This window comes from Plecotus auritus (genome assembly GCF_963455305.1).
Source record: "Plecotus auritus genome assembly, chromosome: 6".
Taxonomy (NCBI): domain Eukaryota; kingdom Metazoa; phylum Chordata; class Mammalia; order Chiroptera; family Vespertilionidae; genus Plecotus; species Plecotus auritus.
The window spans coordinates 144070619-144087103 of record NC_137773.1 but is presented as its reverse complement, the minus strand read 5'-3'; the positions used below and the strand labels follow the sequence as shown (position 1 = coordinate 144087103).

Below are 16485 nucleotides of genomic sequence, written 5' to 3'. Positions count from 1 at the left end.
CGTGTTGGGGGGCCCGGGGCCCCAGCCTAGGTGGGAGTGTGGTTTCCTGGTCCAATTTGGGCTTTGGGGTTAGTACAGCAGCACCCTTTCCACCATTTCTTAGGTGCTAGTTTTCTAGCCGCCTGAGGACGCTCGGTCAGGGTTGGGTTTTCCTCAAGTTGAGTGGACTCTGGATTGTAAAAGGGCTCGCCCTTGACCGCCACATTTGTGTTTAATGCTGTGGGCTGTGGTTTCTGGCTCCAATTTATTTCCAAGTTTTTCCCCCATTCTTAAACCATTCCTTTGGTTCTGATATCTGCTTAAATATCCCACCTCCAGCCCTCTTTGTTATTTCACGTCTCTTTTCTTGACCTTGTTTTTTTTTTTTTAGTTGTGGATTTTACTTTTCCTCCCGTCTCCTGGACCCACAGGTCTCAGTTAAAACCCAGTTCCTCCCCATGCATCTTCTCTCAGGCCGGCTGGAGACAGGAGACTTTTCTCATGTCTTCAGAATGTGTCCAGCCATAAAGGCACCCCCTGAGCTGATGGGGCTCCTGTCCCCAGCCCTGCCACCAGATTCCGTTGGGGTCCCCTCGTTAGAAACCGGAAGCCCTTTTGCTAGGGGAACAGTGTCAGCATCTGAGAATCTGAACCCGGGAAGGCTCCTTGGGAGCCGTTGATGGCAGCCTGCCCTCACTGCTCAGGCAGGGAACCTGAGGCCCTGAGAGGGATGTGGTGATGTAAAGAGCAGATGGAGGAGCAAGTGGGATGAGGACTTGAAGAGAGGCCGGGGCTCTCCCAGGCCTGGTGGCCTGCCCCCCGCACTCCTCCCTTCAGCGTTGGGCCTGGGCTCTGACGTTGCTCAGGTGGGTGCACAGAGGCACCCCTGAAGAGACCCTCGCCCTGCTGGGCATGGTTCCCTGCTCTTTTTTCTTCCCACTCAGGCAGTGTTTTAGTGGAAACCTTTTCTTTGCAAACGGGAATTTAGCAGTCAGGTACCCGGGACTCCTCCCCTTGCTTCCTTCCAGCAAATGTTGGCAGGGTTGCTCTGGTCGGGGGAGGGGCGCTCCTTTTCCAAGCTGGCAGAGCGCGTCCAGGCTCCGTCCCATTTCCCACCTAAATAACCGGTGTCCGTCCGTCCGTCCGGGTTCTGGTGTGTGAGGAGGCCACTGGTGCTGCTGCTTAGGAGACAGATGCTAAAACGGGGCCCTGCCTGCGCGCCCGGCGTCCCACCCAAAGTGAGACAGGCCTGGTCTCTTTCCCAGGCAGGAGCTCAGGCCCGGCTCCTCCCTGCGTTTGGGTTTGGGAGGCCCGCCTTAGACCAACGTGTCTTTGTGTGCGCTCTGGTGCTCCGGGTCTCGGTGCTGATGTGTCTCCCCCTCTGCCCCTCCCCATCTTCTCTTCCCTCTAGGTCCCGGCCTGGCCTTCATTGCCTACCCGAAAGCTGTGACTATGATGCCGCTGCCCACTTTTTGGTCCATTCTCTTTTTTATTATGCTTCTCTTGCTTGGACTGGATAGCCAGGTATGTGCAGATGGAGGGGCTGGCCCCAGGGGGGTGCTGCCCGGGGGGGACTGGTTCTGGATAAGCCTCCTTTGCCACGTGTGAGGCGGTTCCACCCGTTCCACCCTCACTTCAGACCTGCCACCGCTGCGGCCAGCAAGGGTTCCTCGGGGCGGCAGAAGCAGGACGTCTGCCCCAAAGCTCAAGGTTTTGACCTCGGCAAGGGGGAATGGACAACCCAACCAAGGGTGTGGTTAAACACAGCCATAGGTGGGAACTGAAGGGCAGGCCGGCACCGAAATGCTGCGCTCCTGTGGAGTGGCTGGGCGGGGCGGGGCCCAGGATAGACCAGGCACAAGGGCAATAAAGGGAAAGGACAAAGGTCTCTGCTTAAAGCACAGGGGGGTCGCTGCCCGGCCAGCATGGCAGGTCCTGAGTGGGGCCGGGGAAGCCTACGCACACCCTTCCCCCTTCTGTGCTCCCTAGAGCACAGGAGTCAGGGAGCTTGTCCCCCCAGTGAGACCCTGGTCCCCCAGTGCTTCCCAAACAGCCAAGCACGGAGCCTCCCTCAAGCCCACCCTGTCCTCTGGCGGTTCTGGCTCCTGCCCTCTGGAGGCAGGACTCCACCGAGGCTGCCTCCTGCGCTTCCTGTGCTTCCTAACCCCCTCGGCCCATCCCCTCAGGGCTCAGGCCTCCACCTGGTGCTCAGTGAGCACCAACCAGGGCTGCGTCTGCCTTGGGAGTCACCCAGTTCTAAGCCCCCAAGCTGCTGTGTGATGTTGGGCACATTCCTCACCCCACCTCCTCGGAGCCTCACGTTCCTCCTCTGGCAAACGGGTGTGATTGTATCTCCATTGCCTTGTCTGAAGCACCAGGTACAATGCCTGGTACAGAGCCTCAGGGGTGCTGGGAGGATGAATAACATGAGCTCTCGGTCACCTGTCCCTGGAGATACGTGTATCTTCACAGGGGTCTTCTCAGGAGTTCAGGTGTGACTCCGGAGTGGGAAGTGTGGTGTGCAGGGCAGGCTGGTCCTGTGCCCAGGCGAGTTAGAATCTTGCATGTGGTGTCTGCCACCCAGGGGCCAGCACCTGAGGGCAGTCCCTGAGAGCAGGCATTTTGCAGCCTCCTGTGTGGTCTGGGGGGCCTGGCTGCCTCATGAAGGTTGTTGATCATCTGAGACCCAGTGAGAGGTGGGGTGTGGCCAGTTCAGGAGAGGGCATTGCCTCCCACCCAGAGGGCAGCAGCCACAAAGCCAGTGCCCAGGGCGGGTCCCCGGAAACTCAGAGGAAAGTCTTAGGTCAGGCAGAGCAGAGGAGGCGGTCCACCAGCAAGGTCAAGAACAGAGCCAAGGATTTGGCAGGAAAGGGAGCAGGATTAGCAGAAAAGACAGAATGAAAGCATTTGGGGGATTGAAAACAAAATGCTCCCACAGTTGTTGATGGGCTGGAGCTGTGTAAACAGCAGGAGGGCTCCATTAATCATTCCTAGTTAATGAGTTTGGCCTTCGGAGGCCCCAAGCAAATGGCTTTTATAACTTTTTCCAGACCTCTGAGTGAAAGCAAAAAACAAAAATAGAGAGAGGTTAATAAATGATGAAGCCTGACATCGCCATGGGCCCAGAATAGGCCTCTTGGGCTACGGAAACTGCTTCCTGAGCAAGCGGAGGTGGTTTTATTCGTCAGATTTTCTCCGGGGAGGCACGTGGGGCACCTCTGAGCTCGGCCCCACCGTGGCCGCGGCACTAAGGGAACCTCAGTGAGCGCTCGAAGCCAGCCTCAGAGGGAATGGTTCCCTTCCCACTTCACAGAGTGGAGCTCTGCTCAGAGCCCTTACGTGACCTGCCTGCTGTACCAGCAAGGGCCGTGGCGGGCTTATGCCTGGGGAGCTGGGTGGGGCCTGGTGTCTCCCGTCCAGTGGCATAGGTTGGCATCCCTCCTTTTCCCTATGCACTCTGTGAACCTGGGGACATGGGAAGGTGTTGCCAGTGCTGGTGACCACCTCACACACCACCAGCACTGACAGGGTCAGAGCACTGCCCTTTGAGGTGTTCACACGGGCCAGGCTTCCTGCCAGGCTTTCTATGTGCATGTGTGTGTGGTAAAATACACAGGACATGAAATTGCTCATCGTCACCATTTTGAAGTGTGCAGTTCAGTGGCGTTAGGTGCATTCACATTGTTGTGCACCCATCACCGTTATCCATCTCCAGAATTTTCTGTCTCCCCGACTGAACCTCTGTTTCCATTAAACACTCACTCCCCAGTCCCCCTCTCCCCAGTCTGGCTTTTTGTTCCTGCGTTAGCTCCTTAATTTGCACAATGTCCGAATCCAGGAAAACTGAGGCATAGAGAGATGAGGGCTCCCCGGAGGCCACGCTCAGCTGGCCGATGGGTGGATGACCCTGGGCTGCCTGTTCCCAGACCTGCTAGTTTGTCCCTCTGGCCTTCCCTTTGAGTTCTCCCCGGAGAGCTGCCACCTCTGGAAGCGCAGAGACCCACAGGCCACCTTAGGGAGGCCTCTCGCTGATGGGGGAGCGTGACGCTTGCTCACGACAGGAAACGCTCTCTAGCCTTTGGGGGCCGCTCTCTGGCTTAGGAGCCATCGTCCTGCTGAGCGGTCTTGGTGCGATGGAGTAGGGGCATCACCCACGTGGAGGCAGGAGCCTGTGGATGTCTGGCCTGCCCGAGCGGACACAGTTTGTGAACAAACATCACAAGACGAGGGCCGGAGCCCCTGTCCCAGGCGTCCCCCCTCTCAGTTAAAACCAGTTAATCACCGCATTGCCAATTCACTCTCGTGAGTTCACATCTGTCTCAGCATCCCTGCTGAGCAGGCAAGGCCCTCCCATTCTACAGAGGGAGAAACTGAGGCTTGGAGAAGTCAGGGTCACGTAGCAATTAAGTGAGGCAGGTCTGAAGGGGCTGGTGGAGAGGGAGTGAGGGGACGGTGTTCTCCGGCAACGCAGGCCACCTGGAAAAGAGGGGCTTGTGCTAGTCTTGGCCCCGACTCACATGATCTCCCCGTCTGTAATTTCCCATCTCAAAAACAGAACGAACCTTTGTTTTTAAACTCTTGCTGAGGCTAGTATTTGAGCTGCAGGTTTGCTATTACTCAGTAGTAATTTAGGTTCAAACGCCTTCAGCGGACACATCAATGAGAGGTCGAAACATCAGCGCCTTGTATTTGGGCTCCTTTCAAGAGCCTCTTGGTCCTCTTTTCCCTGAGTCCCTGGCAGCAAAGAGTCATTTATTTCTCCTGCCCCTTCAGCACACGAAAGGGACCTGTTCCTCGTTGGTATTCCCTGCTCCTCCTGCCGTGCGTCCCAGGGGAGTACGTGGTTGGAGCCGGCTTGTAGGAATGCTGAGGGAACATGCCTTCCTAGCGGGCTCTCCCAGATGAAGGAACAGAACTTAAAGGACTCAGAGGGTGTGTCAGTGGGCAGGGCAGTTTGTCTGTGGCCATCAAATGTAAAATGAGGCTAGGAGCCTTTTAATCCTGAAGTGTTACTGTGCACACGAGCCTCAAGAGAGATGGAGGGAAGAGTCCTTGCCCAGGTCAGTAGCTGCAGAGGCTGCGAGCCACCTGTTGGCACTGGTTAGGTCTCTGGCGGCACGTGTCCAGAGGATGGAGTTTTAAGCTGCCATTTAAAAACGAAGCAGCTCTCCATGTAATGCTATGGGTCTCCAAGATAAATTATTAGGTGCAAAGATGGAAAGCTTTAGAAAGATTGAGACTTAGTCTAGAACATTACCGCACATTTGGGATCCTAGGGATGGGGTCCAAGAGTCCATTAGCCCTGGAGTCGTGGCTGCATTGAGCTCACGTGGGCATGTAGGTGGGCATGCACACGTGCAAAATTCTCTTGTGGGCTTACGATCCCCAAAGAGTTAAAAGCCACCACGTAAATCTGATGGGGAAACTGAGGTCCAGACTTGCCCTGCATTACCCACCCATTTGAGCAATCCCAGGTGCTGGCCCAGCTGGGCACTCGAGGCCTGGAAATGAGGGGGCACTACCCTTGGCTTCAGAGAGGACCAAGACCAAAGTGTGAGGAGGTTGTCTTGTTGACACACCTGTGCCAACACACGTGCCAGGGCGGAGTCAGCATTGGCTTCCAAGGGGCGGTCATTCTTGAGCTGAAGCTTGGCTGCTGCGGGCCAGGCGTGCTGGTGGCAGGACGAGCTCACAGAGACACGAGCTGTGGAACGCGGGGAGGACTGTGCATGGGCGACCGTGGCCCGACCAGCAGGCCGAGCCCAGAGGCCGGTTCCCACGCTTGGACGTGACCCCACAGGCTGACTGGGTGCTGCGCTCCCCTCTCTAAGCCGAGGGAGGTGCTGGGCCTCTGCCGCTCAACCTCTCTCTTTTCCCCCCAGTTTGTTGAAGTTGAAGGACAGATCACATCCTTGGTTGATCTTTACCCATCCTTCCTAAGGAAGGGTTTCCGTCGGGAAATCTTCATCGCCTTGATATGTAGCATCAGCTACCTGCTGGGGCTGACCATGGTGACGGAGGTAGGTGGCTCTCTCACTTGGCCCGAAGGGCCTCCCCTTATAGGGCTCTTGGTGCCCCAAGAACTCAGAGCAGTTTGAGGCCATACCACCTCCCTGGTCCCCCCAACAGCTGGATGAGAGGACCAGGATGGGTAATCTAGCCCCACCCAATTCAGGGGTCCTGCCCTGCCCAGGGGCCTACACTGGGCAGAATCCAGCATTTGACCCAGTTTCCCCCCTTTCTCCTGTTAGCTTGGCAACACTGCTGCTCTCTGTCTTCCTCATCCTGGAGGGACTGGGGGAGGGGAGGGGAGGCTGAAATCCCTGTTAACAACAGCTCTGCTCACCCTGCCTGCAGCGCCCTTCTCAGGCCTGGGGGGAGGCGGCTCTCGAGGGTAAATACTGTAGGCAGTGCTGACCGAGGCTGGAGGGTGCGCTGTTCAGAGAGTGGGCAGGGGCCAGAGAGGATCCGTTTAAAGTGGGACAAAGAAGCAAGAGAGGAAAGGAGTGTCTGAGGCAGCAGTGGATCAGCACGAGCAAGAGGTGGGCCAGAGAAGAAAAGATTCTCGTACTAAATAATGTAGGCATGTGAGCTTAGCATAGGCCCGGAGCACGCTCTCTCAAGTACCTCTCCCCACCCCGCTCCCCATATTCTCCTGCAAAGGGTTGCATTGGCCCTCCCCCACAAAAAGGTAGATCACAAGTCCATGCACTGAGCAGCTGGATGTTCAAGTCTCCTGTTGGCCATGGCTGGTTTTAAGTACCTCCTTTGGGATCAGGCTTCAGGAACTCATCATTTTTTTGCTAAGGAAGACGTTGCTTTGCTGTACTTTTTCCGTGTGTGTGCACGTGTGTGTGTGTGTGTGTGTGTGTGTGTGTGTGTGAGAGAGAGAGAGAGAGAGAGAGAGAGAGAGATTAAATTTTTCAAACATGAAGTGGAGTATCTTTATACACAGGTACTCTGTTATCATATAATCTTTGCCAATTTTTCTTTTGGGTATTATATTTTCTTTTACATTTTCTTATTGATATGCCTTTATATATTAAGGGAATTAGACACCAAATCAAACTTCTCTGTTTTTTTCTTCACAGGGTGGCATGTATGTGTTTCAACTCTTTGACTACTATGCAGCTAGCGGTGTATGCCTCTTGTGGGTTGCATTCTTTGAATGTTTTGTTGTTGCCTGGATTTATGGTAAGTACCGGTTTTTGCATATCCTCTCTCAAGTCTCTCCTTCGGGCCTCACTATTTAGAAGCTTCAGAAACAGAATTCTAAGGGGAAATTCATTCTGAGTTGAACATGAAGGCCTTTCCTGCCCTGGACTTCTCATCTGAAGGCGGCCCCTTCCCACACACATACTATTGTAGCCACACTACAGACTCTCCCTATGCCGAAGGTGCACGGTGTGACTGTATGTTGTGACAAACACGTGACTTGGCTGTGCAGGGGTCTCTGTGTGATAACTCTGGGGCCCGGAATGGCCCACTAGACCTCCTTGAGACTTTGGATTGGTCAAAACAGGTTTGGAGTGGGCTGTGCCTAAGGTGCCCCCAAATACAGGATGCCCAGTCACTTTTGAAGTGATTTCAGATAAACATCTGCTATACATGGGACTATGGGCTGTAAGGTGCAAGGACCAGGGTCAGGCCCCAGAGACCCTTCATGGCCCTGAGCCCTGGCTCTGCTGTTCCCTGGGTGGATGCTGGCATGGCATTGGGCACCACGTCACCATCTGTCTACCTGTCTCTTGCAGGCAGTGATAACTTGTATGACGGCATTGAGGACATGATCGGCTACCGGCCTGGGCCATGGATGAAGTACAGCTGGGCCGTGGTCACCCCAGTTCTCTGTGTGGTGAGTTTCCTCTTGCCTGCCTGTGGGGGGTAGCTTTTCTCACCTGCCAAACTGTTTTGCATTCACGTCTGCCGGGCGCTGTCCTGGAACAAGCCTAGCACAGCCCCCCGGGAGGAGGTGGGCAGGCTGCTCGGAAGGCTATCTTGAGATGAGTTTTGAAGGATGAGTAGGAGCTTGTCAGGAAGAGAAAACGGGGAGGGTGTTCCTGGCGAAGGAACCAGCCCGTGCAAAGGCAAAGGGTTCTCAGAGAGGAAGACATAATCGGGGCGCGTCGAGGAATTCGGAGATCCGCGATAGAGCTCATCACCTTTCCCCAAACCCTTCCAGGGCTCGCGAGCCTGCTTCCGGCCACTGGTTAAGTTAAGGAGCCGTCGGACGTCCAAGGGAGAGGGCTCAGACATTGGGATGGGGTGTTCCTGTGGCAGGGTGGGGCTTGTGACTGGAGAGGGACTTCCCAGCAGAGAGATGATCTGGGCTCTCCCAAGAACAAGGAGGCTGCGAACCAGCCCCGGACCCCAGGGCAGTAACGTGCCCGTTCCTCGTCCCCCCATCTTGGAACGTGGCCCGGAGTGAGTACAGCCAGGCACCCTGCCTGCTTCCACGTTCTGCTCAGAGGCTCCAGCCACAGGGAAATCCTCTGGAGCAAACGCTGCTTTCCTGGGGGTGTCTGAAGCCAGGCAGTGAGCTGGGAGCTCATCACAGGAGCACACATCTGCTCTGCCATCTCGGCTCACACCCTGGCAGGCACCAATGGCAAACGTGTTCCTTGCATTTAGGGACCAGGGGTTGAGGAATGAATGGGCCCTCCCCTCAGTGACCTCTGCTCCTAGGCCAGGATAAGTCAACTTGTCATTAACTCACCGTGTGACTGCAGGTGCGCCCCTTCCCTCTCGGGTCCCGTCTCCCCACTTGTAAAACGAGGAGACTCGGACGTGGGACGTGAGTGGCGGCCGACCACCTTAGGTTGTTACTGTTACTACTTAATATGGTCGTGGCCTTTCCATCTGAGGTACTTATTTTCCCCATAAAAATTAGCAGCCAGTAAGCACAGCAATTGGCAAGTTTATTTTTGGAGACAAATTTTGTTATCTCCAAAGCCCGTGTTCTCATACTGACTGAACGTTTGTGGGCCACTCCTCTCCCCACGCTGCCCGTCCGTTGCTTCCTCTCTCCCTCCCTGAGGAGTTGTATAGATCAGAGATAGGCTGTATTCCAAGGCGGTAGGATGAAGTCACCCTAGTAGGAAGAGGAAGGTGACAGGCAGTTACGGGTCCCAGGCTGGCACAAAGCTTCCTCGCGTTGGGAGAGCCCAGACAGCCACCTCCTGGTCCTCTCCCTGTCTGTCCCAGCCCCACACGGAAGGACAGAAACAACAGCAAGCCAGGCATACAGCAGGTGCCCAGTGGAAGGCGTCTGCTGCCTAATGCTTTCTCTCTGCCCACCCCCCCATCATCATCAATTCTAATGTAGATGGATTTGCTTTGCCGTCACACCTGCCATTAGATCCCGAGGACAAGTCATTTTCACATTGCGGGTCATGCAGGACAACCTGGGGCAGACTCAGGTGCTGCCGTTCTGACCAGAGCAGGAGCCATGGGCCCTCCCAGCCCAGCTGTATGTGGAAAAGGGGGCCTCTGCACAGGCTTCGGGGCTCAGAGCTGACCCCACCTTATCCATCCCACTGTTCATGGACCCTGAAGCCACAATTTGTTGGGCTGAAAGCTGGGCTGTGGACACCCAGGTGGGCAAGGCCCAGGTCCACACTTTGTCCTGGGGTCTGGGTCTGGGTCTCAGAGATGGAGATGGGTAGGGAGGGGCGGAAAGACTTTCACCCAGCAGCTGTCATTTATTGTGCACCTGCTGTGTGCGCCTGGGACTTCACCAAGTGCTAGAGAAACTGGGGATCAACACACATACCTCCCGCCCTCACTGACTCAGGCTGGGTGAGCACGGCGTGTGCCGAAGAAGTGATTGCAACCACGTGCTCTCTGGGAAGGGGAAGTTGGGTGCCTGGCTGAGACTGGGCAGGGCCTGGGCAAGTGAGGCAGGACCACGGGAGCTAAATCAGGAGCAGGAGGAGGAGGTGAGGGGAAAAGAGGTCCAGTCAGAGGAAACAGCCTGGCCTCAGGGCCTGAGGCTGAGGAGCTGGAAGGGGTCCAGGGTGGCTGGACTGTAGACGTGGAGGCAGAGGTGGAGGCAGGTGAGAGGGAAGGGGTGCAGCTCCTGGTGGCTCCTACCAGGCTGGGGAGCTAGGACTGCATCCTGAAGGCACAGGGGAGCCGCAGAGGGATTTGAGGTGCCCAGGGCAGTAAGGTGTGACATGGTCCGATTTGCACTGGGGGAGGTCCTTAGGCTACAGACTGGAGGAGGATGTGAGGCCCCTGGGGTGGGACCTGCCTTGGTCCCAGAAGCCACCCACCTCCCGATGGCCAGGACCCCCCTGACTGCCCCCATCTTTCCACAGGGATGTTTCATTTTCTCTCTCGTCAAGTACATACCCCTGACCTACAACAAAGTGTACGTGTACCCCACCTGGGCCATCGGGCTGGGCTGGAGTCTGGCCCTGTCCTCCATGGTGTGTGTCCCCTTGGTCATGGTCATCCGCCTCTGCCAGACGGAAGGGCCGTTCCTCGTGGTGAGCACTCGGGGCCCGGGCTGGATGGGGGCGGGGTGAGGCTGAAGGCCAGCCTGCTGTTAATTTGCTGTGTGACCTTGGACACGTCTTTTCCCCTGAGTCCTACACCCCTACCTGCCCCATGGACTGGTGGAGATTGTGGGCAGAAGGGTGCATTGGAGTGGGGGGACTAGAACAAAGTATAGTTCACATGGGAGGAGCTCTCTGGGGACATGCAGAGCAGGGCTGGAGCAGGAGGAGGTGTTTGCCACATAGAGAATTCGAGACGCGGTGCAAGGAGGCGACAGTGGCACGCTCTGGGGGGTGGGTGACGAGGCTGGAGAGGTGGCAGCATCTTTGGACGCCAAGCTCACAGCTTTGGCTTTATCTTGGGAGCAGTGGGGGCTGCATTTCTGAAGCCCTGAGACAGGAGACAGGAGCCCTGGAGTCAAATTGCAGAGAAGCCCAGCCCACCCTGATCCCAGAAGCCACCCACCTGTCTGCTGCCCGACCTCAGAGGCCACCTCTGTCCCAGGCAGAACCTGCAGCTCTCAGGCCTCTGTGCCTGCCAGTCTCCTTCCTCCCATCCCGCCCCCCACCCCCCCTCTCCTCCCAGAAATTCCTCAGACAATACTGTAGATTCCAGGGCACTTTCCAAGAAATCCTTTTCTTAGAATCTCCCTTAACCTTTGGGCTTGGGTGGGCTCCAAGATTGCACTGTTTTGTTCTGGGCTGTTTTTATTGTTATTCTCTTAAAAATCTGGAGCCAGGATGTCCTGGGGCCCTGGCTCCCCTTGGACTGGGTGGGTTTCCTTGTGGGCAGGGGAATGGCCTGGAGGTTGTTTCGGGGAGAGAGGCCTGGCAGAAAGGGACCAGCCTTCCCCAGACAGAGGAAGCAAGCAGGGCCGTGCCAGGGAGGAAAGCATGGAGCTCGGCCTGGGGCGTTCCTGCAGCTTCAGCTCCTTGTATTTCTTCAGAGGACACAGGGAAAGACCCCATATTCAGCCAGACTGGCCCTTTTATTTGTTAAAATGTTGAAATACTAAGCCCAGGGACATACAGGCAATAGCTACTGCCCCGAGCCCTCCGGGTATATACACTATACACTACATCCACCCAGCCCCTCCCCGGGAATTCCCAGAATGTCCCTACCATCCTGAAACTGAAGGGTTAGTTGGAAGCATAGCAGAGGGGCTTGGATGTCTGTTCTGACTGGTCCTATCCAGAGCAATTACATAGTTCAGCCATGGGGGGCGGGGAGGACGACCCAAAGACACCCAACAGGTCACTAATTCGTGTCCCTTTGAAGTCGAATTTTATTTATTAAATTTTTTTAGAGAGAGAAAGAAACATCGATTGGTTGCCTCCTGCATCCCACCCCTTGCCCTTTACCTGTGGCCTCCAGCCAGTCCTCAGGGACCAGGCAGGCAGCCCAGGTGAGGGAAGCCACTGGGGTGGGCCCAGGAGTGAACTGGAGAAGGTGATGGAAAGCTACAGCTGGCAGCGGTGCACTCAGCTTGGCGCTTTTAGTCAGCAGCTTTGGAGCATTATAAACTGAATGCCTAGACAGAGAACTTCTTGTTCACAGCTGCTCTCTACTTACGTTTCTGAGTGGACACTTGACGGATGGCGCTGGCTGGTCCGGGTCCCAGTTCTGCCATTGGTTCTCTCGGGGTCTTTGGGGAGGGCTCTTTGCCTCACAGATTTGCCAACTGGGAGGATGAAGGGACCTCAGGAGAACCTTAGTTCAATGTCTTTGTTTGCCGGTGGATGAAACGGGAGGTGCAGAGAGGATAGTAGCGAAAGGTCAAACGGCATGCTGGCGGGACCCAGATGGGGTAGAGGGTCGTGTGAAAGGGAACCAGACTGCCTGACCCCCTGCCCACGCCTGTCCTCTTCCTTCTCCAGAGACTCAAGTACCTGCTGACCCCGAGGGAGCCCAACCGCTGGGCGGTGGATCGAGACGGGGCCGCTCTCTACAGCTCCCACTCGACCATGAATGGCACTCTCATGAAACCCACCCACATCATCGTGGAGACCATGATGTGAGCTCTCTCGGGCCGACGGCTGCTTTCCTGCTGTTTACTAACATTAGATTCTCATAGGACCAGGTTTACAGAGCTTTATATTTGCACTAGGATTTTTTTTTAATTGTCACAGAAAATATTACTGTGTGTGTGTGTGTGTGTGTGTGTGTGTGTGTGTGGTGTCGTGCGTATGTGTATTTTGTGTTGATTTGGGGATATTTTGTACAAAAAGAAAACAACAAAAAAAAAACAACAACCCATGGGCAGAAGTCCGGGGCAAGGCAGAGCTTTCATACAGAATTAGATGTATTTTATGGGAACTGGTAAATTTTTCTTTGTATTTTTTTTTTTTTACATATAATTATATGTACACTTAGAGATTGTCATACACTTTTACCACTTGAATTGATCTTGCCAGCAATAGATCTCATTTTCAAAAGCAATTCTTTGGTGCTTGTGTAGCTGGCAGAAAATTCTGCCCCCGCAAAAGAAAAAAACAAAACAAAAACAAGGCAGGGTGGAATTTTCCTGGGACAGCCAACCCATTTTAAAGGTGTAGTACTTCCCACACCTGGTTCAAGTCGAAGAGGGAGAGGGCCTGACCCGCTGGCCGGGCCCACAGGGGCCTGAGAAAGGAGGGCTGTGAGGAGCCGGCTCAGAACACTCGCTGTAGCCAGGAAGAGAGATGCCAAAATACTGAACTAGACCCTCAAATAAAGGCGCTGACTTAAAGCTGACAGATGAGGCCTGATAGCAAAAAACAAAATCCCACCTTTTATTTTGAGGTCAGTGTATTTGGTGAGGGACGAGGGGTGAGCGAGTGGACCAAAGGATGTGGCCCAGGGTTCGGGTGGCCCGGTGTTGGGGAGGGGTGCTTTCCCCCTCATCTCTCCACCCTCGTTGCCCAGAGGCCGGGAGAAACTCCTGGCACCGCCTGTTGAGATCCCAGCCCAGGGCCACGCGGGCTCCTCACAGGGAGCACCAGGAGCGTCCTTGGGCCTTTAGCGAATATTTGAATCCAGTCAAGTGCCCTCAAGACTCTTCCTCCCAGTTTAGTCCCAAGTGCGACGCTGGGCGGCCATAAACTCTTCACTCCACCACCCCTACAGTCCTGGTGTCAGATAGGCACTACATGGGGACCGAGAGGGGGCCCTGAGGGGCGTTTTCTAGGAAGCTGGGTTTTTTCAGGGGGCTGGCACCCCAGAACTGGCTCCACCAAGAATGGCGTCCTCTCTGAACCAGCAGGGAAGGTACTCACCCTTGAACATCCCGAGTGTTGACCCACCTCCACCCTGGCCCCCATTTGGACCTAAACTGTGCCATTTTAAAGTCACTTCCAAGTTCAAGTTCAGTCTAAACTAAACCGAAACGTCACAAATGGCAGTGACTGCCTAGCAGGTGGGGTGGAGGGTGGAGATTCAGAGCAAGGGCTCTCTGAATCCTGGGACCCCCCTCCCCAAATCCGAGAGAGGGAGGAGGCTTTGCTCTCCCCCCTCCCAAGAGGCCATTCTGAACCTCTTGTCTTGGTAAACTTTCACATTTCACTGTTTCCAAAGCATCTACTCTGCCAAACAACACCTATTCCAGACCGTTCAGTTCCGACGTGTTCCTGTTTTTCTATGTATTTATGGTTGCCGCTGTGTCTGATTGGATTTTATTATTTTTTTTCCCCCCTAATTTTACTGAGTAGCAATGTGACCTGTTTTCCTGTCTTATGGAACTTTAGTAAACTAACCACTGTCAGCGATTGGGGACAGGTGATTGTGGAGCGAGTGGGGCTTGGCAAGCTGTGGCTACCTGGGCATCTGTGGTCATTTCAGGCTACACACATCTCCCCTCTGGGGCTCAGATCCCCGAGAAAGGCACAGGGTGGCAGGCCAATTGCAACATTCTGGAAAGGGCCCGAGGAAGGCCTCTCCTTGTCAGATTCCCAGACCAAATTCTAGACCAAAGACACATGCAGAACAAGTCCCAGGTCCCAGCTGGTTGGAAGGTCAGCCACGTTCCCCAAGCCCACTCCTCGACACCTCCCCGGGCACCCGTCTCCAATCGCGGCCCTCGTGTCTGCTCCCCCAGCTCTGGTGTATCCGCAGAACTTGGCTCTATGAGTACAATGTGGAACAACGCGCGACTTTTCTGTGTCTCCACATAAAGGAAACTGTCATTGGCACTCACGCCTCTGTCCGCCTGTCTCTGGAGAAGGGGCAGTGCTGCGCCCTCTCTCTGCCCGGGTGGGTCAGACGTCCTGCTGCCCGCAGGACCTGGAAGGGATGCGAGGGAGGTGTTTAAAGAGCGTTTAGGATGCAGAAATGGGTCAGGGCCCAGGATAAACTCGCCAGGGAGATGCCTCATCACACTGGGCCTGGGCCATGTTAGCTCCGCAGGGGGGCCGCACCGTCAGTGATGGGAGAGGTGGGGGGGGGGGGCAGTCAATGCTCTTGTAAAATGGAGAAATGGAGGCCTGGAGGGGGAGGGACTTTGGCCCAGCAAGTGGGGACGGAACCAGGCTGTGCGCAGTCAGTTCTGGCTGCAGGTCCTCTGAGGAGAGAGTGGCGAGTGGCGAGTGCAGCTCCTCGGTGTTCTCCCTGAAGACCAAGGACGAACGAGCCGGTAGGAAAAAGGAAATGCTCCGTCCAGTGTTGAGAGACGAGGTGAGGAGCACCTCTACCCACTGACCATCCTTGAGCCAACCGGCCCCCGCTTTGACTCAGGCCTCGGGCAGGAGAGGCAACCTGTGCACCCAGTCGCCCTGGCCCTGCACCCAGGGGCCCTCTGTGAGCGGGGCACCCACATCCGTGTTGCACGTGGGGAAATGGAGGCCCACAGCAGCCAGTCTGTGGCAGAGGCAGGACCCTCAGGCAGGACTCAGAGGAGGCCACTCCCAGGCAGCAGGACGTGGCCTTGGATTCTGATTTCCGGTGGAACGTACTTCCCTCTCGGTGCCTCCGGTCCCACCACAGCCCCGGAGACAGTGGTGAAGCATCGGGGGAAAGGCATCCCCCCTCGGCCTCGCACAGGGCATTCTCCTGTCACCAGGTCCCACCTCACAGTGGCCAGTGGCCCAGCCAACGTCTCACACTGCCCCCTGGTTGGGGAAGTGCTCTGGGCAGCCAGCGCTGAAGGCAGAGGTGCCTCCCTTCCCCCCCCAAGGCGGAAGGACAGGCCCGGAAGGACCGAGAGAAAGCCCCTCTGGGCAGCTAGGGGGCCCAGCTAGACCTCAGACCCCCCGTCGGGCGACTCCAAGCTGGGCCTTCCACATGGATGCTGTAAATACCACTGTGCAAAAATGCAACAAGCACAAAGCCGCGAAACAAAACCCAGATCTCAAAACTGGAGAGGAATGCGGGCCCCTCCCTCTTGGAATGCATCCTGCTGGAATCGGAAGCCGCCTCATTGTTCTCTTGTGGGTGTCACTACAGACCTGTTCTGACAAGGTCCCGAAGGATGAAGCATCTTGTGATACATTTGGCTTCAAACTGAGGCGTTAGCTCCATTTTTTTTTTTTTTTACCCAATTAATTTTCAGATCCTTACCAACTGTGACTCTGTATTTAGCACAAGAGAAAGCTGGGGACGCGGGTTTTGCCTCCTTCCAGAAATATGTCTGGCTCATCAGAACTTTTTTTTTTTTAACATCAAAATATTTTAAAGATATTTTAAACTTTTGTAAAGAAAAAAAAATCCACCAACAGGAGACTCTTCTGAGGAGGAACATTTGTATTTGAATAAGATCCTTGGTGTGTAATTCAGTCTTGCGATATACAAGCTTTTGTGTATAAATGTTTTATGATATGAATCCCTGTATTTTGCAGGGTGTTTCCTTTCCTCTTTTGCTTTCTAGATACATATGTATATCGATATTTTAAATCCATCTTTGCTTTTTTTTTAGAGGAGTTTGTAATCACCTTATAACATGAAAATAAACATTTCCTTTTTAAATCCACCATGTGGGGTTCTATTTTGATGAGGCTGTTCTTTCTTCCATTTGGCAAGTGCGCCACAGTTCCTGAG

At 55.0% G+C, this 16485-nt stretch overlaps 1 protein-coding gene across 3 annotated transcripts in view; it reads left to right on the top strand.

The window, feature by feature from the left end:
- Positions 1–16416, top strand: part of SLC6A6 (solute carrier family 6 member 6) — an 81723-nt gene extending 65307 nt beyond the window's left edge. For all 3 annotated transcript variants that reach the window (XM_080672370.1, XM_080672371.1, XM_080672372.1), the window contains 6 exons: positions 1391–1503; positions 5862–5999; positions 7071–7173; positions 7734–7834; positions 10299–10469; positions 12357–16416. In XM_080672370.1, the coding sequence (XP_080528496.1) occupies positions 1391–1503; positions 5862–5999; positions 7071–7173; positions 7734–7834; positions 10299–10469; positions 12357–12497 (767 nt within the window). In that variant the 3' untranslated portion in view covers positions 12498–16416. The remainder of the gene's footprint in view (positions 1–1390; positions 1504–5861; positions 6000–7070; positions 7174–7733; positions 7835–10298; positions 10470–12356) is intronic.
- Positions 16417–16485: the final 69 nt, after the last annotated feature.